At 46.0% G+C, this 21,000-nt stretch overlaps 2 protein-coding genes across 2 annotated transcripts in view; both read right to left on the reverse strand.

The window, feature by feature from the left end:
* Nucleotides 1–3,566: 3,566 nt before the first annotated feature.
* DDO (D-aspartate oxidase) lies at nt 3,567–9,106 on the reverse strand. The gene is made up of 4 exons (XM_026040705.1): nt 8,920–9,106; nt 8,430–8,538; nt 7,593–7,769; nt 3,567–5,352 (listed from the first exon to the last, which is right to left on the reverse strand). The coding sequence occupies exons 1-4, from the start codon at nt 9,089–9,091 to the stop codon at nt 4,785–4,787; spliced, it is 1,026 nt and encodes a 341-aa protein (XP_025896490.1). The 5' UTR covers nt 9,092–9,106; the 3' UTR covers nt 3,567–4,784.
* Nucleotides 9,107–15,105: 5,999 nt separating this feature from the next.
* The window catches only part of SLC22A16 (solute carrier family 22 member 16), a 34,164-nt gene continuing 28,269 nt past the window's right edge, over nt 15,106–21,000 (reverse strand). Inside the window, exon 8 of the mRNA XM_026040703.1 lies at nt 15,106–18,367. Coding sequence (XP_025896488.1) covers nt 18,176–18,367 — 192 coding nt within the window. The 3' untranslated portion in view covers nt 15,106–18,175. The remainder of the gene's footprint in view (nt 18,368–21,000) is intronic.

Consider the following 21,000-nt stretch of genomic DNA (forward strand, 5'->3'; position numbering starts at 1 on the left):
AGAATGGTGAATGGTGAAGGCTGATTTTCCTCTATTTTTTAAGGAAGTGGCAAAAGTCTTACTATAGGCAGAAGTCTCTATTGAGACAATATATCTTTATGGCTTTGTTTTTGTGATACAAAATGAATAAAACTTCTGTTGTAGAAAACTATTATTCTATGCCTAACTTCTAAAATCCATCAGACAGCCCATCTGCTGTCTGCAATCCTAACGGCTGATAAAAATGCCTCAAATATAAATTGTTCCTTTTTTATGTTGTACTGCAGTTCTTTATGGTCGTGACTGATCAGCTGCCGTCTGCCAGAGATGTCTATTCCGTGTAGATTAGAAAGTGGGGATAAGAAGGAGGTGCTCATGTACATTTAAGTACACATTTAAGTACACATTTATGTATACATTTAAGTTTTGTTGGGACACTCAAGGCTTTAGGAATGGGCCAGTGATAAAATACCTCATGAAGCCAGGCTGGTATTGAAATGYATTTGACAGAGGAGTGAAAGATGTGGGAGGAAAGGGCATTACGCTGGGTAGAGAGATGAGAAAAGATGTGCCATGAGCTGAGCTGTGGAGCTGAGGCAGGTGGAGCATGATCCACTCCTGTCTTGGGAGAGCTGGCGGGTTTCCGTGGGTGAGGGCCAGATCTTAAGGGCCATTTCATGAGGATGGAAAATTATTGAGATTTAATGACCTTGAGCTGTTACTGTTTTCCCGCGTACAGGAGTTTTTCTGGGCTGTGCCGTGCATTTCCAGGTGAAGTAACAGCACAGACAGATTGAGAGTCAAAACGCAGTTTCTGAAATTCCTCAGCTACCAGCTAAGCTGGAAGTGGAGCTAAAGGGTTAGCACAGGCTTTGCTTCAGATCCTGTCAAGGATCTCCAAGGAGGAGCAGAAGCTCAGGGATCACTGATGAGATATTGCCAGAGACTGACACACGAGGGAAGGCCACTGAGGAGCACAAGGATTCATCTCAATGGCCTTCAGCTGCCTCAGAGACAAGCTCTGAATGCAGGCCAGATGGCTTGCAAGCATCTCCAAGCTGTGAATCCCCTTGTGGGTAGGTATCTACTTGGCTTAAGGCAGCATGGCCAGGAAATGGCCATGTCAGCCCTGAGAAAGCCTTCCCCTACCAGTGAAGAAAGCCTCTATGAAAAAGTGTAAGATGAACATAGGATTTTAAGCTACAGAATAGGAGAAAGTGGCCAGGCAGAGAAGCAAGGGTTTGGGTGGTCCTCYAAAGGTGACATCTTTGTAATTTCAAATGGAGGAATTTTGCAAAGCAAGCAGGAAAAGGCAAGGAGCAGTGTGATCCAATGCAGTCCTGTTCTGGCAGGGCTCAGGAATGGGAGCAATCAGGCTGCATATGGGCTCCTGTATGCCTGAAGTCTGAAAATAAGGAGAGACTAAATGTGCTTGATTTTTATATGAGCCTCTTGAACCAATAGAAAGATCAGTGGCTTTCCAGCAGAAAGGTCATTTCTGGCTCATTGTAATACACTGATAAAAATCACATATGAAAGAGCGAAGATAAATCATGTCCAAATGAGGAAACAGAAAATAACATGAACTCTGGCAATTTAAAAATGCAAACAGAAAGGCAGACCAAAAAAGTTTTTGAGAAATAACTTGCTAGTAGACAAAAACCTCTCTTTAACCCACCAGCAGTAGGTCCTGCCAAGGGTATGTAGTCAGCAGCCGAGCAGGTATCAAAGGAGGTTAAGTAGAGATCAGTCCTAACAGCAAAGCTAAATTGATCACCTGTAACCTCTAACAGTGTCAGAAGAAGCCGTGGGGCTGCAGTCCTGAGTGATGGAGCTGATATGGGCTGCTCATGTTCTTCACCAACTAAAGCTCTTCACCAAATGCCCACCAAGGAACTAATCAGYGTGGGCTAAGAAGGGAAATCCTCTCATGAATCAGCATTGATTATGGCATGAAAAAGACCAGGTAGGCATAAAGGATCCATTTCAGCAGCACAGAGCGGTCACCAAGGCCAGTGCAAATCCACATATTCATAAGTAAGGGGGTAAATGATGAAGTGACTCAGTTTGCTGGTTGCTGCCTATCTTATTTAAAATGATAAAATAAATATTCACTACAAGGAGCAGCAAAAAAAAAAATCTCACAAGATGAGGCAATGAAACAGCAGGTGAATCCAGTGTATATAAAAGCAGAGATAAACATGTGGCTGGGGTGGGGAGGAAGACCCCACATGAAACAGGTTCAGCAATGGCCTCCAAGCTTGCTCTTTAGGACCAAGATCTTGGAGTTACGCAGATCTATTCAAATGTAAGTTAAAAGCTCAAGAGTGATTATGCAGCAACTGAATATTAGAAATTATTAGGAAACTAACAGAAAACAGAACAATGATTATGGCATCAGTTAAATGCACGGTCCCCACTACCATGGCACTGTGTGCAGGTTTGGTCCCTCCGTCGCAAAGAATTGTATGTTAGAGGGTGAAAAGGTGTAAAGATGGGTGAGAATGATGAGCAGACACAGGATAACATTATATGGACAGTAACTACATAAACCAGGGTTCATCAAGGTAGAAAAGAAGTGACTGAGATTGTGATATAGATGTATAAATTTACAAAGGATGACAAAAGGGTAGTATGTGGCTTCAAAAGTGATCTCACAAATGTGTGGAAGAAAAGTCACTTGAGCACCATCAAACCCCAAGGGTGATGGGGAAGCTCCTGGGTAACTTCAGGCAACTTTTATAACTTCAAGTTAGAAGAAATCCCCCCATCCTGCAGCATGGAAATGCACAGCCAGAGTTCAGACAGGATTCAAGTTTCTCGTGGTGATGTGAACATGCCGTTGTCATTAGCAGCATTTCCAGATCCAGACTAGGCTCAACTGTTTGTTTRTGTTTCTTCTTAGATGAAAATCAAGATTAGGAAAAAAAATAACTCTTCCTCTGGGTTTTTTCCATGCATTTCCTTGTTCTGTGTTACCCAAGGACAAAGCTACACTTCTACAAACACCATGCCAAGACTGCTGCCAAAAGAAGCAGCTCTGCCCTCTAATAGGTGAAATATATACAGTAGGTAAATATACATACTGTATGTATATATATATAACACACACACACACATATATACTGTGTATAAAATAGGGGAATTATATAATAGGGAAGGTGAATTATCGGGAAGAGGAGGAGAGATGGAAAATTAGCAGCTAGATCTGAGAAGAAAAGGGCAAAATGCAGGGTTGGCTTAGGCTGAGCCCAAGCTGACTGACCTGCACTTCAATACGATGGTGTTCCCCTCGACAGCTGTCCCTCGCTGAGGAGACTGTCCTCATCCCCCCTGGGAATAGCAGGAGTTGGCAGCCCTTGCAAACGGGAGAATTATACATGGGAATTTTCTTTTTGGCTCTGTCAAATGCCACAATGAAAAAAAAAACTCATTTATGAAAGAAAACACTTCAGAAGTGACCTTTGCTTCATTATTAGGCTTTTATTTATCAGTTCATCATGCGGAGCCTTGAAGGGTTTTGATTTGTTTTGTAAGTGTAAGGACAAAAAGCCAGTCMAAAAATGCATGCTAATCCTCTTAAATGAGTCATTTGAGACCTAATGAGCAGTTAATCCCTAACAGTCAGGCATTCATCCTGTACTTTGACAGGTCTGAAGCTCTAATTCTGAGCAGCGAATATCTTCAGGCACATCCAAGGGCTTGAAATGTGGAAAGTGGAAAGTTCAGCTTAGCCTTTCTTATGGAGCGACAGTCAGGGCTGCCACAGCTTGGCTACATTAGGAGACATCATTTCATTCRCAGCCCATTGCAGAAAAAAAACTGTCTTTATAGTGCTTATCTTGGCATAAATGGCTCTTCTCTCTCTTATGTAACTGAAATTGGTGCTAAGATCCATGTTGGTGTGTCCCTGGCCGATCCTATCAGCTGCTGCAAGAAAAGCAGCAAGAACACTGCAAGTGCTGCTGAGAAGTAGCAGAGAAAGGCTGAACCCCAAGCCTACCCTAAAAATCCTCTTCTATCAGAGACAGACCATGACAAAGCTGTTACTGAGGTGATATATGGAAAAAACAAAAAAAGASAGATTTCCAAATTGTCATGAGAAAAAATAAAATTATAGGTTGTGCTATAGGGTGACTACAGGGCTACTTCTCACAGAAACGTCATGGTTCTCCTAGGGTGTAACATTGGTGAATGCAGTGATCAGCCCATATTCTGCTCTTACAATCATGCTTGTGTGGTCACGGCATGTGACAGTGACTAAATGTTGGTTTTTTGCAGGAGCTGAGCTGGAGCACTGCAATGCAGCACTACGTGGGGGTTCGTTTCCCTGTAAACTCTATGGAAAAATTGTTAGCTAGAAGGCAGGAACACGGGCAGCATCAGCTTAGATTTAGTGCAATGGGGAAAAAAAAAATAGTTTCTCTGCTGAACCTGAATCTAGCTAATCCAACACAAATTAGATGCAGATGAGCAAACGGTAAATTTATGTCATTTATATTATACTTCAGCAATCTGATTCCTGCGGTATGACACACACTTATTTTCCCTCACCCTCCTCAACACAAAAATAGGAGAAATCACTGAGGCAGGAACAACAGTGGATGGGGGAAGCAGGCAAGCTGCAGGGAAGCGTGGATCACCCCATCCCGCCTTCCTGGAGCGCCAGCTGCAAGCCAGGTGGGATAGCACCCAGCATCTGCAATGGCACTAGCTGTCAGCTTCAGCTCCTTCCATCCCGGGGTCCAGGGATGCCACTAGGGGATGCAATGAGCCTGTCACTAGCAGGAAAGAGCCCCTGAGGCTCAGAGCTTGGCCCTGGATGAGGAGCCCTGCAGGAGGGCAATGCACTCCCCTACRAGCCGCGCAGCCTCCTTGGCTGTGCCCCAGTGCATGGAAAAGCCGCCCGAGCCGTGCCCGTAGTTGTGGACCACGAGGAGCTTGGCTCCTGCTTGGCTCCAAACCTCCCTCTGCAGCCGCACGCTCCCTCGGGACGGCCTCAGACCCACCTTCACCTTCACATCCCGCGCTGCCTGGAGCGACGGCTCCAGGGAACAGCATCTGCCAAAGATGCCTTTGGCAGTGCCGGGATCAGGGCAAAGGCTCCAGCTCTCCTTTTCCCTGGTCCCCCCCAGGGTTACGCTGCTTATCCCTGGGTAGATGTAAGTTAAGCCGTCCCCGTCCCGGATGAAGTTTTTCACCCAAGGAGCGTGAACCTGGAGGACTTGGCCCCTGACGGGGAGCAGCTGCTGGTCCCCGACGAGCCGGCGGGCACCGATGCCGGCGCAGTTGACGACGATGTCGTATTCGCTGTGCAGCTCCCACAGGCTTGCTACTTTCCTGGTACACATCTGGACACCCTTTGCTTTCAACCTGGAAAACAAAACAAAACAAAACAAAACACCCTGGAGGGAAGCTGAAACGAACCCCCTAAGCCCTCGTGTATTTGTTACACACATCAAGTAAGTGAGGTTGTCTTTAGCATACAGATCAAAAGCAAAGAACGCTTGGGATGAAAAGCAAAGGAAGTGGCATGGGGCTTCTGTTGGTGATGTGTCTGATTTGGTCTGATTACAGATATTTTTTAGCTTGTTTAGACAGGAAAAGATACAGGAAATTGACAGCTATTACAGAAAAGGGTCTGGCATAAGACCCTAGAGACACAGACAGACACATCCTCATGGCCTCATTGATTCATCTCTACAATGATTGCAAACCCGAGCAGCCCCAGCGAGCTGCAGACGTCATTTTCATTCGCTACCTTCCCATGCTGTTAGTGTCAGCACTGTGGTACACTCCTCTCACTGTGCCTATTGCCCCCTCTCACACTCATTCCCACTCACTCCCTTGGCACCRGGGCAGCCTCTCAGGTGCTAAACTTGGTCACCTCACACCATGTGAGATACCCCGGCGTCTCGGGGATGTCCCTGCAGGCTGAGCATCTAYGGCCTAGGAGCCACAGGAGACCTGGAGGTGAATGCTGGAGGCTGCAGGGCCTGGCAGGAACGAGACAGGGAAGAAGTGTGAGGAGAATGAGGCCCCATTCTCAGAGCCATTGTGCCCAGCAGCTTCCATTCCTGCTGTGTGGAAATGGAGCCCTGCTGCAGGACCACAGCTCTGGTTCCTGGCAAGCTGAGGATCCAGGGCACAGCTGTTGCTTCGGGGCTCGTGTTCAGGTGCAGCAGGACACGGGGCTGGCTGGGAAGAACAGGCAGGACCTGTCAGCAACTCCGGCTGGACAAACCCCTGGGGATCTCACAGCTTTGCTTTTGGGCAATATTAAAAGCTGCTGAGACCACACGCCTGAATTCAGACAAAAAGCAGGAGAAGTTCCTGTTTTTGAACCAGGAAAATGAGTACAAAACCAGTTTTCCCCATCAGCTGTGAAGAGAACAGTCCGTAAATACTACTCAGATCACGAGGGCTTTGAAAGGTAGTTACAGGTTCAATACGCTCTCTTTTCTGGTCACCAGAGAGAAGAGAAAGAAAAGGAGCTTGATCATCTTATTAGACGACATCCTCTGAGAAATAAAAAGGCTACAAGGGGAATAAGGAGAGAGCAGAAACTGCGTGATAGACACTAAGTGGATTTAGCAATCGTGTTGTGCTTCAGCGGGAATTTCCCGTGGGATGAGCAGCGAGACAGGACRGAGCACRTGTTGGGAAGGGGACGGTGCAGCMCTCGCTCGGCCGCGGTGGCACCGGCCTGCTCCCCGCGGGGCACGTTGTAAGGACAGGAAACATTTTTCCACAATTTGCATTGGAATGAGGGACAACCGTGATTAGCTGGCAGGCTGTACCATCRTGGAGGAACACGGCTCAGTGTCTGACCTCGCATAAGCTTGCGGCTCATCGCGTTCCCTCAAGTGGAGATGACCGTTTGCTCATTTTAAGGGTATTAAATGGGCCAAATGTAGACTCCAGGGGTCAGAACTTTTTTAGGCCTGCCTCCTGACCCTCTTGTGACTCTTTGAAATCCATTTATTTGGGGGAAAGCCAGCCTTGCCTACGCTGCTAGCTAAAGCTGTGACCCCTCTGAGTGCAACGCGTGTGCTTTACACGGAGGCTCTTTCCAGAAGGTTTGTTACAAGATGATGTTATCCAAGCTTTTGTGCCGGAACGGATTAACAAGTAATTGATATTGTTATCCAAATCTGAGATGAATTGGAACAACCCATTCTTAAATCCAAAGTCCTGGCAAATTAGACATTTTCCCAGATATTCTCCTTCTCTCGGGAGCTGACTGTACCTTGAAGAGTGCAGGAATACATTTGGRAAGTCTGGCAAGTGAGGAGCATCCATGTGCCTTCCCAGTTTGGCTGGCCTGGTGTGGCTTCCTGTGGTTATAGCAATACTGGCCCCAGAGCTATTCCCAAATTAAAGCCCCATGGCATAGCCAGATTGGTATAAAGTTGCTATTACACAAATGTGGCCTTCAAAAGTTTGGAAAGATTGAGTATTTACTGCTGGTGTTCTCCCCAGAGAATGCCTGGGTGCATTTTCCCTAGGGAAAAAAGAGCCAGATGTGTTCAAATCGAGGATTCCCAAACCTGCTTCCCATGGTCCCTTTGGTTGGATTCGGCTCCGCACATCCAGCCGGTAGCAAAACCAACCTTTTCTCCATCCACAGCAGGTAGGGTGGGCAGTCACATTTCAGGGTCGTGAAGGCCTGACCRTATCTGTGCTGTGGGAATTTCTGGAGTTCGGCCTCGGACATTGTTCGAAATCCCAGGACGACGTCAGACCAGAATGGCAGCTCCTCCTCGGGAGCGCTCTTAAAGACCTGCCAGCTAAGGGACAAGGGTAAAAAGCAGGCAAACTTAGTCGTTATTGATCCACCACGTCCCACCACTGCAGTCTAAACCAAAAAACAAGAATTCAGGAATCCTTTCCCATGGATCAGCGCAGCTCRCTCACGGTGATAGCAAAGGGAAAGTGCTGCTGGCTGCAACTATAATGTAAGCAGGGAGAGGGGCTACCAAGGTTGAGCTTGAGGGCGAGATGCTGGGATAAAAACGTGGCACCTTCAGGGAACCCAGGGAAGGGCTCTGCGCGTTGGACAGCGAGGAGGCTTCTATCGAGATCCCATCGACGACTCTCTCAGGGCTCACCAGTAAAATTATCCTCCCCAGCTTTTTTTCCTCRCATTTGTTTGCTGATGTTCCCCAGCTAATACCTTTTTCCCATATAGTTTTAAATCCACATTTCTTTCCATCTCCTTAGTCTCTCAGTGACTATAAGAGCATAAAGTCCCCACATCTCCACCCCAAAACCCCGTGGACCTTCTTGCAGAAGGACCCCCTCTGGTCTTGGGTGCCCACAAGCTGCTCAGTGGCTGTCCTCAGCACTGTCACCAGCCCAGTTTCTGTGTGCATGAAACACCCTTGCATACAGCGATCACATCCAGATCTATTAACGGGCCCCGAGCGGCCTTGGAGGGCTGTGCTTACCCGGACACGAGGTGAACGCCGGCCTCGGACGCCTCCGCTGAATTGCTGATGGCAAAAAGGTAGGTGAAGGTCTCTCTGAACCACTGCTTCTGCACGTGGATCGGGGTGTCTGTGTGGATATAAAGGCACAAGTAGCAAGAGGGACAATGCAGGGGAGGGCACGWGTACAAGCCAGTAGCAGAGGGGGCAAGGAAGGATGCTCATGCCCCTGGAGAAATGCCATGTATTGCTGCATCCCTGCACATAGTGCTGGGTCCAAGGCGGAGGGCGGCTTATAGCTGGTGAAGCCTCTTGTGTTTAACACTATGCATTTGCACACTGTGCAGRTAAGTGATTTGCAGTGACTGTCAAACAGCAAAGGAAGAGCCGCAGCCTCTCCTACATTCCCCTTGGGACAAGACACGGTTGGCCTGCTCCAAGAGGGGCTACCGGATAAAAGCGGCCAGGTCCAAGGCGGGGAGCTGAGGTTTTTGGGGCGCCTCGCACGCACCTGGGACGGCGTGAGGGATGAGCATGCCGGCCGCCACGTCGCTGGTGGTGCCGGGGCTGAAGCGCTCGGCGAGCAGCGCGAGGGAGCAGGCGGGGAAGGCGCCCGCCACGCTCAGCGCCGTGGAGAGCCCCACCACGCCRGCGCCCACCACGGCCACCTTGGGCGCCGCCATGGCCTCCGCCGGGAGCCGCCGCCGGCACCTGCGCGCGCCGGGGGAGAGAGGCCCCGTTAGCGGCAGCGCCCGCGCTCCATACTGGGGCCGCGCGGAAGCGCCTTCCTCTTCATTGCTGCGTCTTCCCGGCGGCGAACGTGCTCGCGCCGCAGCCCCGAAGGGCACCGCGCGGGCGCAGGGGCGAGCTTGCCGCACAACCCGCGTCGCTGCCACCCGCAGACCCAGCCTGGAAGGATCCTGCAGCTCCTTCAGCTCCGGCAGCCTCCTCTCCCGGCTCACTTGCTGCCCCAGAGCCTCCCAGCCCTGGTGCTGCTGGAATCAGCTGCGGATGAATTTCTGCGGGAGGGCAGAGTTGTTGCCACCTGGCAGAGCACCAGGCCTTTATACCACTCTGCCATATTCTCCAGAATAATTTGCACTAGTGCTTTTATTTAGAAACAGAGAAAAAAAGTTACTGAAAACAGGGGAAATTTTAATTCAGGAAGAAAGCACCTCCTGGCGTTTTAATCAACAAGCCTGTCCACTGGCACCGCTGGCAGCTGGGCGGGGGCTGTGGCCGCTCTCTGCACACGCAGCAGGCGCCTTTGCAGCCCCTGCAGCGTGAGCGCAGCCCTGCGTCGCCAGCCGCCCCGGCCACGCGTGATGGACACCCCATCCATCTGCCAGAGGCCTGGGCCCCGCTGCCCCTCCGCTGCCGCTCGCCAGGCCCACGGCGCACGTCGAATTTCCCGGCTCGCCTCCCGCTGGGGTTCCCGGCCACCCAGAGCTGCCGGCTGCAAATCCAGGGAGCTGCTTCYGCAGCCCGGTGGGCGCAGCAAGGCAGGGGTTCCCTGCCAGCGCAGCAGAATGGAGGCTCAGGGCRGCCCGGCTCCGCTCAGCAAGCCCGGCGAGCGCGTTGCAAAGCCGGCAACCCGCAGGGACCGCGGAGCCGCCTGCGCCCGCGCTGGCAGCCCCRCGGCCGGGCAGGAGCCGCCGGCCTGCGCGGAGGCGCCTGAGGACAGGCTATTTTTACCYGCTGCCGCCTGCCAGCTCCGTCCCCGTGGGCACCCCGCCGCTGCCCCGCGCTCAAGGCTTTGCAAAAACCGGCCTTAAGAGGCAAAGCCAGCTGCAGCAACCAGGTTTGGGGAGCAGGGGGGACTAGCAGGTGCCGTCTGGTTCTTGGCCCATTCTCAATGCCCCAAGATTGGCAGCGAAACCTGCGATCTGTCCCGGCCCCTGGACGTGAGCAAGACCCTAAAAATGAAAAGTAAAACTGGGGGGGAGAGAAGGGGGGTACCTGGAAGTGCTGCCGGTGCGGGACGCGGCCGCGCAGGACGGGAGGCAGCGCTGCCGGCAGGAGGAGCGCRGGGCCGCCCAGCACCAAGGCTGCACAGCGGGGGCTGCCGCCTGTCCTCGTCCCCGTCCCCGCTGCTCCACACTAATGAGGGAGCCGCTTGTGCCGGTCAAAGGCCGCGGCGGCGGCTGGCAGCGCTCCCGGGAGAGCGGCGCGTTAGCACGGCCRCCACTGCCCCTGCGGGGCCCCTTCCCTCCGGGATCTTCTCTGTGCGTGGCCGGGGACACGCGGATGTCCACCGTAGGGCTCCCGTTCTTCGTATCGCCCTCCCAGCACTTAATCTCATGTCCTTAATTTTCCTGGAGTTGCCCCGGGGCTGCTGCCATRTGGGATCGTGGCAGTGCCGTGTATCTGGGGCCGGCGCTGGGTCATCCCAGCTGGATGGAGAACAGGCCCCTGCCTGAGCGAGCGGCAAAGGGCGAATGAGCCTGGCGAGCCGAGCCAGCCTTGGTTCCCCTTTTCCACCAGAAAGCGCAATCTGGCAAAAATAAAGTCRTTTGCAGGACCACCAGGATTTTCATGGAAGTGTCTAGCAGGGATTCCCAGCTGCAGGACACAATTTCCACACGCAAAGAACTCGCCTCCTCATCAGGAGTAACTAGTCAGGCTTAATCTCATGTACCTGGGGACTCACGGGCCCAACATTTGCCAAAATTTTGAGTACTATAAACGTTACACTTTGAACCTTACTTTGTCATGCGATGCCTTAAGGACGGGGCAGCCACCTCCAAAGCCAACGTTTCTGGCACAACCTTTTTGCTACGAGTTGCTGCGTTGCCCCAAGCCTTGAACAGATGCAGGAGGACCCTGTCTGTAAACCAGCCTGCCCCAGTCCCATTGCTTGTGTCTCACAGGGCTCTGCCAAAGATGCTTTTTTGTTTTGCTTTTCATATCCCTTTAAAGAAAGAGTAGGCAGCCACTCAGGCAGCATCTGTATTATCTGTATCTGTTAGTCTGGCAGGACTAACAGCCCTGGTGATTTATTCTCACTTCRTCAAAGTGAGAATATGTACACAGCTCAATGCTGCAAAAAAAGGGCAAAGCTTTGCAAAAACAACAACTTAGCAGACTTCAATTTCAATGTTCAAGAAATATTATTACAAGATAAGGAATCCGCTGCCTAGAAATTTCTTTCCGACTTGGAACATTTGAACACATACAGTATTTTTAATTCTTCACTCTGTTCTTAAATGGAAAAACTAAAGCTTATTACAGATACACTAACTGATGACCTTTTAGGATACATAGTTCCTGATTATTTTTTTCCCTATCACAGTGAAATGAAGAAGGAATAATTCTGCCCAGGTAATTGTATAGCATGTTTTGAAAAGGCAGGAAAACATAGAGTTGGACAAGACAGGGATGGAGACAGAAATAATGGTATAGATCTGTTTGTTTCGAAAWGAAGAAGACACTGGGCTTGATATATTTTTGGTAAAATGCACAGCATTCTGAGGCGTTGCAGGGTATCTATAATTTTGGAGAGGAACTTTTCTGACATGAACGTCTCCCCTCCCTCAAATATAAAAGGAGGTCACAGCACCAGCTCGGATTAAATCTGCCCGCTGTTTTTGTTCTGATGTTCTATTTCTGGTTGCTCACGGCTTTGCCAGACTTGAAGGCTTTGGATGGAAACCCTCTGTGTCYGATGTTATGTAAGGCCAGCAGGCTGGGGGAGGGAATTCCCACTGCAGCCTTCCCTGAGAAGCAGACCCAGGAAACCCAAGCTGGTTTCCCACGGGTGCTATCAACTCCTGTAGCCATTTCACTGCGCAGCTCTTACCCTTCCTCGTGCGAACGGCCSTCGGGACTCCCTGCGCCTGGCTGAAGTTCCCATAACTAATAAACACCGGATTTTAGGCTGAAGAGGTTTCCTTGTCCTCTCTGTAACAGCTACTTGTGTAATTTTCCAGCACAAATGTTTATCTACGCAGACAACTATGAAAATAAAGAGCTCCAACTCTTTAGAGCTTTTCTTATCTCTGTCCTTTACTAAAATGACCAGCACAATACACTGTATCTTGGGTCTAACTCTGTCAGCCCTGGCACTGGTTAGTGCCAGAAGATTAGAAGATTAACAGAAACTATTTGTTTTTTTGCTATAAATGTCAGCACTTTGTCATGAAAGATGACAAAGAGGGAACATATAATAAGCTCCACACACTTGCCCAGGTGCTTATGACCCCTCAAGATGTTGATGAATGTATCATTTTGTGTATTGTGCAGAGTGTGTAATTTTGAATGAGCAAATAATTGGGTAAATAGTCCCCCAAGGACAACATTCCCTCTATTTATATCTCAAGAGGGCCGCTGCCCGCTCCCGATAGCGGCTGTTGTATCTTTGGACTAAGTGCAGCTCATGGCCCGGCCAGGCGGGAAGGGACAGGCAGGTTCCTGGCCCAAATCACACACAGCCCTTGGAGCTCAGCACCGCGCCAGCCCCGCCAGGCACTGCCTCGGACAGGCGCTCTTCTAACGGGGGGCTCCCTTTTCTTTCTGCACTCTTTTGCAAAGAGCAGTAGCAATAGCAAGAAGCAACCTATATGAAGACAAGACAGTGCTAAAAACTTGGCTCTGATCTTATGCACAACACGGACATCACTTCTTTAACCAGTTCCAAGATCACTGGCCATGYTATCATTATAGCAGAGAGGCTGCACGGCTCCTCGTTTTACTGTTTTCCCCTGGTAATGATTGACTCCTGKGGGAATTCCCTCAAAACAGAGGAAGATTCTGCCTATTGAAAAGCTTTGTTAAAATATTTACTCAGCGGTTGACCATTTGTCCCTGATACTTTTGCTGTGATAACGATCAATTCAGTCAAAAYGGCTTTTCGGTCTCGGCAGCGGCAAGGAGACCCTAGGGAGAATCTGCATCCAAACTGCCCTTCGGTGCCAAGTTTTTGCTTAGTCCTGCACAAACCAGTTCTTCTATATGCGAAACATTACGAGGTAACACTAATAAAAGGATGCCTGTGCATACCCCATGGGCTGGATCCTACTTATTTGCAACAAGCACCTGGACATTAATTATCCTGTCCTGTGTGTTAGGGATGCAGAGAAGTATTGGTTTGTCCTTAGATTTCTCATTATTTCTGATTCATTTTAATCCTTRCATTTTTGAAATAAAAAGTTATTAGTTTCTTTGAAAGAGTTGATCTTGTGCACGCATCTATTGCAATCATATTAATACATGAATCATATTAAGAAAAGGATGTGAGTTTTTTTAGGCTTAAATTTTCTCAGCCTGATTGACCCAGTGCTCTTGAAATTAGCATCAGAGATGATTCAAATTTCTCCCCTTAAGCACACAAATATTTGAAGAGGCTTTCAGTGATCTTTTGTTAGCATTTCTCATATTCTGCATACTATGCCACAAAACAAGACCTTTCATTCTGGTTACCTTCAGAGTTGGAGGTATCTCCCCTGCAGATGGGGCACCGCATGGGACACCGGTGCCTGYCCAGCCCCTACATACAAGCATACACCAAAGAGAGACTTGGTGACTGTAGCAGTTCATTAAATTAGGGGGGAACAATTGAATAACGGTAAATAAATAAAGTGTTTGACCTTACTCTCTAATGTAATTGCAGGCAATAAAAACACAACATTAAAAAAAAATTATTAACTTGTATTTAAATGCACGTATTCTGGACAGACAAAGTCCTTCCAAAGAGTACATATGTCTCCTAGAGGTTACTAAAATCCACATCTCRCCCGGAATGGAAGCTTGAACAGAATATTTAGGTTATAGAGCTATGCTCTAACTTTTCTTCATGAGACAAGGGGCACAGCAGCTGCCGCCTCACTACAGCTTTTCTTGATAACACAAACTCCTTCTTTCATCTATGCTCATAACCATTGTTTTAAATGTGCCCTTACTTTCCCCTGTCTGAATCCGCTGTGGGATTTAGATGCCCGTCCTAAAGGTCCCTTGAGCAAGGGCCCTGAGTGAACCCAAGCGCTGTCCATTTTGCAACCAGCGACACCCAGCACGAGCGACACCCTAAGCACGAGCTGCAGAGCGTGGCTCTAATCATCTGCCTGTTAAAAGCTGTTAGCAATAAGCTGCAAAAGATGCAGGAGGATGCAGGGCATCCTCCCTCCCTTTCAGCCCTGGTCTGGGATCACCTCCTGCTTCCAGAGAACCTCCCAGCCTGCAGGCGCCATCCGCTCCCTGGCTCCGGCATCCAGGTACAGCCCTGGGCATCTGACACGCTGCACGCAGTTGGCACAGCTGGATTTTCCACACAGCTCAYTAAACTGTAAAGATTTTAACAAAGAAACCAAAATGAGACATCAAAGTAGAAAAGTGTGCTTTTTAGCATGGTTTTAAAATACCAAATACGTGTATTTCCTATATTTACTTTAGTCAGTATTAAGGCAGTAATAATTGCTCTCATTCCTATTATTTAACCCAGCAAGTCGGCCCATGACAAAAACAATATGATTAATAAAATATTATATCAATTTAAGACAAAAGCATTTGCCATTGCAGTAATAATGTAACAATAGTGAGCAATTAAGGCAGGTCAGAATTCCAATCCAGTATCTTATCAAACCATTACATATGCCCAAAGTTATGGCTCAGTCTAAGAAAGCTGCACTAAGAAAGCGATGACAATAACAAACAAACAAAAAGAAAGAAAACAAACAAAACAAGTAAGAAACAATGAAAACGAATTCTTTTTAATGATCAATGAGGGGAAATTATGCTCCAAAGAGCAGAAGCATTTTCTCAGAAACTCAGTGTCCTCTTTCAAGAGGGTTCTGATAATTTAGGCATATGTAAAAGAAAGAAATCAACTCATCCTTTCTACAGTACATTTATAACATAGTAGTGGTGTTAAACATATTTTTGTCAGCATGTAAAAACCAAGTAAACAGAAATGCTCCTGACACATATACACATGGCATGTCCTTTTTACAGTAATAAATTTCTTCAGCTAAAAGAATAGGGTACCCCAGAGCACCTTGAAAGCTCCCCAAGCATTAAATCTCAAAAGATGCAGCTGTAGGAGAACTTCTAGGGAAGAAATAGTGACATGATCAGCCCAGAGAAAATCCAGCTCTCGCTTGAATCAATGAAACACCAACTGACTCCAGTGACAAGAGGAGTAGATTTAAAGGGTTAAAAGCCAACAAGCTACATTTTGGGTCAGAATTATCATTAGAAAGTTGTAGCCTGTAAGGACTGGACAGGTATTCTTGTATATTTAGATCTTTGCCTTTTTCTTTATTCTCTCTTTTTTTTTTCTTTTTTTACCTTATATATCCTGATTAAAACAGACCTGATCTTGAATCACTCAAGTCAAACTAATACATAACACACATCAACTGTTCACAGAGAGATAATCTCCAAAATAAATTTTCTATTCTGCAGTAAGGAAGCTGAGAAATTGTCCCAGCGCTCAGGATGAAGGTGTTTTAGATTGGACCGTACGCTAAAAAAGAAGTAGYATCAGTGTGAAATAACCTCAGATCGTGCAAGTACTCGGAGCTTTGTGGAGGAGCATGGTGGAAAGGCCAGAGCGCCAGCACTTTGGCAAGGCACCTTCCTTTGCAGCCCGGGTGAGCCCTCGTTGAAGGCAGGGCGAGCAGGGCTGGGAGGCAGATGCTGCCGACAGGGCAGCTGCTCGGCCCTGGGGAACAGAGGGCAAGTGCGATGGAAGATACTGGGGCTGCTCTTCGCCAAACAGAGAGCCAGAGCATGGGAGTCATTCCTCCTTCAGGCATCAAAGTGCGTATTCAAGCGCCCCTCTGCATTYTGATGGCATTACTCATGTAGATAAGGTAAGGCATTTGCTTTTGCTGAATTAATATATCTGGACAGAAGCCATAACAATCAATGCAATTTCCTTCTGGGGTTTGCTCCGTAAATATTGAAGCACCCGCATAACTCAGGGGAGAGTAAAGATTTGGCTTTACAGGGAGTTATCAAATAGAAACTGTCTAAGTTTAAACTTGTTGATTTTTGTTTGGCTTTGAAATATTTTGGACCTCACATAGGGTATGAGCTTGTCCTAAACCCAAGAGCAAAATGCTACTTGGTACTCCAGGACCATGCAGTGGCTGAAGAGAAAATCTTTATTTTCTTTTTCAAACAGATATAGACAAAATTCCGTTTTTAGAAATCATTGAAACTAACATGACTGTGCAGACATACAAGAAAAAACATGCACAGTGACTTATATAGCATATGGACTATTCCGTTACAGTCATTTAGATGTCTCATTTCAGGGTACATGGCCAAGAAGTGARAAAGGGAAGACTTGTTTAGATGAGGTTGTACCAGCTAGCTTGAGAGAGGTTGTCTAGGACCAGAAAAATCCTGATTTCAGTCTGGGGATGACRGAGTTCACACAGGCCAGGCAGTGGATGGCTCCCTGAACCCAGACATACGCAGTGCAGGGCTGCCTGCCYCAACTCAGGGTTGATGGAGTGTGGAGGATACAGGATGGGAAGAAACACCTGGGTCTGAAGGTACAATGARAAAGGAGAGCTGGGACAAGAAGCTTCAAAAGCAGCAGCTGGAATAAATGCATTCAGAGCTGTGCTCGTTTCCTATGGTCCACAGTCACCAGACATGATCATCACACCAGCAGGTAAGGACTGATACACACGTGAGGTGTGAGCACGGTGGGACGCTCACAAGCACTGAGACTGAAACTATCTGGAGCTGATAATTTGCCTGTCTGTTGATTGGTTTCTTCCAGCTGTAATATTCTCAATTTTTAATTTTGTATCTGATTTTGCATAGTCTGACGGAAAATAAAAATGGAGCTATGGAGAACTGGCCTATGATAAATAATGCTGTGTAGGCACCTCTGCATAGAGAGCCTGAGCAGGACCTAGGTGTCACCTACTCTATTTCACTGAGGACAGAGCTAGGCTTTCTTGCAGGTGTAATTCTAAAAGTTACAAGAATCTGATGCTATATCTGAGCTGAAGTAAGTGAGAAGAGCGCACTGAAATAACAGTCTGGAATGAATATGGCTTACAAAGGCATCAGATGTTGCCTAAACAAAAAAGAAATTATTAAGGCAGCAACAGAGCCAGTGGATATTTTTTTCTAAACCACTAAGAAAAATACATTTGACATTCAACAGAATGAATAGTATACAAACTATTTGCGCATTCTGCAAATGTAAGATTACTGTTTCAGCCAGAAACTGTTCCACACAACATTTTTTGTTGCTAGCCATGGCAACTTTTCCAGTAGTAAATTCAAAGAATAAATTGAATAGGTTGGCTTAGATTTGAATTATTGGTATGACTTGATCCACTATTAAGTCTTCTCTATTGAATTATAACTATGTGTTTGAGTTTCCTATGATCTGAAGCCTGAATCCTGGAACTATCGCTTGCAATATATTGATGTGGCATTTTGTGTTGCATTTACAGATGTAACTGCAAACAATCTGAAGTAAAGAATTACAATATTTTTGTATGCATGTATAATCGGGAAGCTTTCAAAATTTAGAGTACACATTCCAACTGGTCACAACATGTCAGACGGGTTTTCTAAAATTCTGAGAGAGTTTCTTCTTCTGACAGAGGATCTAGAAATCCCATCAAAATTTCTACAGTACCTGAGTCATGTGGAAAAGGTTTTGTATAGTTGCTCTATTGAAAAGCAAAGGCTGGATACAGAATAAAAGGCACAGAAATTGTAGTACAGCATTTCTTGAATTAAATGACCTTAAGAATTGTATAATTATTTAAAACAGGAAAGGACGTTTTGCTGTTGCCTTATTTTTCAATGTTGGCTGTTTCTTGACCAAACATCTCTATCTTTTCTGGACGAGTCTTCCCTGAAGAGTTTTCCGTGTTTCTTCCCAGTTCTGCAGCTTCTATCAAAGTATTAGTCAATGGTTTTCCAAGAGTTTCTGGAAGCATTATTGTTAATATTCCACTCAGAAGAGCCATGATTCCAACAAGCAACTAGAAGAAACGAACAGCAGCTGTAAGGGTAGACATGTCTTTCAAGTCATGCAGATCTTTGATCTTGGTTGAAAATGCACTTAAAGAGCAAGAAACTGTAATGTACAGCAAAGCCTTAAATGTTGACTATATAAAAGATCTGCCTCGGTGAGTACAGATRAAAGCTTATGCAGCAAAGTTAATGAAGAGCAAATGAAGTGTTTTACTCCACAAGGGATCAATACAGTGCAAGGAGGAAGGATTCTGCCTGAGAATCTTCATCTCTGTGCCTTGTTTAGTAAGAACATTTCACACTTTGCTCCTTCGAAACAGGGAACACCAAACCCCAGCTTTCTTCCATCATTAACTCTAGCAGAAACTAATGCCTACAAACACAACATCATGCCTGGGCAGAGTGTTCATTTCCTGTGTACTGTGCTTATGTATCATCCTTCCTTTGCCCCATGCTGATGCTAAGGTCTGCCCCATTTGTTTAATTCTTCCTTTCTGAGCGTGAGGGAACATCAGGAATTACTGTGTCTAAATCTCCCAGAAAGAGAGAGCTGGAGACAAGTAACATGCAGCTATCACCTGCTTCTGTGTGAGAGTAGCTCTTAAAGTCAGAAAGGAGCTTTAAAATTGGAATTCTCCATAGTAACCCTGAAAGAGTTTTCCCATGTAAATAGACTTTGCTTCCTTTGCTTCCCTCTGAGTTAAGATGTCAGTTTGTCTCAAGCAGGCTGCTGAGAAGCAGAATGCACACTGCTGCACACACTCTTTTTTTCTTTTCTTTTCTTTTTTTTTTTTTTTTTTTTTTTTTGGAACTTGGATTGAATATAGAAGCTGGCAAAACAAAAAATGAAGCAAATACTGTTGAACACTGCGAATTAGAATGAAAATAAAAGAGTCATGATCCTATCATGAGAAATTACAAAAAAAGAAAAGGAAGAAATAGGATCAGTGAAAATATTATTGAGTGACAAATTGACACATTGCATACATACATACATATATATATATATGACAGAATGGATAATTTAAAATATATTCAGAGATATTCACTCTGAGTAAATATCTCTGAGTTTGCCACTCTGAGTGGCAAAACTCTCTCCACAACCGAAACGTGATTTTTCTGCCATGGTAAGACAAGCTGAATAGTGATATGTTAGCTGTGATAAGGTCATATTTCAGAGCACTGAGGGTTACTGAAGGATCCTACTGAAGCTCACACATGACTTGTTTCCTTAGTTAGCCATATATTCATTGTATATGAGAACGGGGTCACTACTGATGCCCAGAGGAACAAGGCTAAAGCAACACCGTGTGTGGAATAGGTGCATCTTTTCTGTTCGTTAGTCTCTCAGACACTTCCTATTCTTCCCATGCTTTCCTTTCTCCTGAAGCTCCCCCTTATTCCCTGCTAACTGTCCCTGTTCCGTAAGCGCAGTCATCACCATCTTTCCTGCCTTTAATGTCATCTCTCTTTATTCCAGCACCAAGCTTTAGCTTCCTTTTTCAGCATGAAAAGGCTGCTGCACACAAACTGCTAATTTATTTCATCTCCCTGCCTCTACAAAGCATTTTCCAGTATTTCCTACAAAAAGAGAGAATATGAAAGAAATTAAGTCATTTAATGAGAGGACTTTTCAAATGCCCCCTATGTGTTCAGGCAATCAAATCACAYTGATCAACGAAGTTATTCACACTCAAAGGAAGTTATCTGACCTAATTTAGCCTAATTTAACAAATACATATCCTGCRTATGCATGTGATATTTTGCTTATAACTCAACATCAGAAAATATCCTTCTTATGCAACCAATTAAATAAAAGGTTATAGATTAAAGAGCATTATTCTCTAAGATATTTAATTACATTTAAGCTCTGTTAAACTTACTGGTGCAAGAGAATTTGTTTAAAATCTTTTTTTTTTTTTTAGGTTGTTAATTTAAATTGGACTTTCTGAAAGGTCAAACTCTCAAAGCATTTCCACCATTCTCATATATCCAGCAGCTTCTAACTGCTACCGTAAATAATTTCAAACAGATTTATCACCATGTTTCTTATGCCTTCCTCCCTTACCTGAAGCAGCAGTTTTAATTTCACACTGATCTAAAGGTCAGGATTAGATACCCCATCAATAACAAGGATGATTTGCATTAAATATCCTTCAAAAATAATACTTTTTACTTTGAAGAACCAGAAATTATTCTATTCTGCTGATGAAATATATGTCCCTATCTGTTGGCTCAAACCCAACCTTAAAGAAATGATCTTATTTACAAAATATCCACTTTATTAAGAAAAGAAGATTAAACGTTGTCTTGCAAATTCAGTAGTATTAGACACTTTATTTGCATATATTTAACTTTACTKCCTTCATAGAGATTTTTTTTTTAAGTTTATGTTTTTTCAAAGAGAGAAATCAAGCTTGTTGAGGAACTAATGTAATATACTGCTTAACAGCTGGGAAAAACAAATAGGCTATATGTAGAGCATTTGTTTTACTCTAAGTTCTCAGAAAGTTGTCACACGAACAACGTATTTGGCAAAGTCCCAGGTGGCAGAGCTGGAAGAGAGGCAGACTGTCAAGCAAATAGCAGTATTAACTGCTCGATAATGGGTGGTGTGTATAATAGATCAAAATGAGGTATA

Source organism: Nothoprocta perdicaria, unplaced genomic scaffold, assembly GCF_003342845.1.
Source record: "Nothoprocta perdicaria isolate Ctin4 unplaced genomic scaffold, notPer1 scaffold_261, whole genome shotgun sequence".
In the NCBI taxonomy this organism is placed as follows: Eukaryota; Metazoa; Chordata; class Aves; order Tinamiformes; family Tinamidae; genus Nothoprocta; species Nothoprocta perdicaria.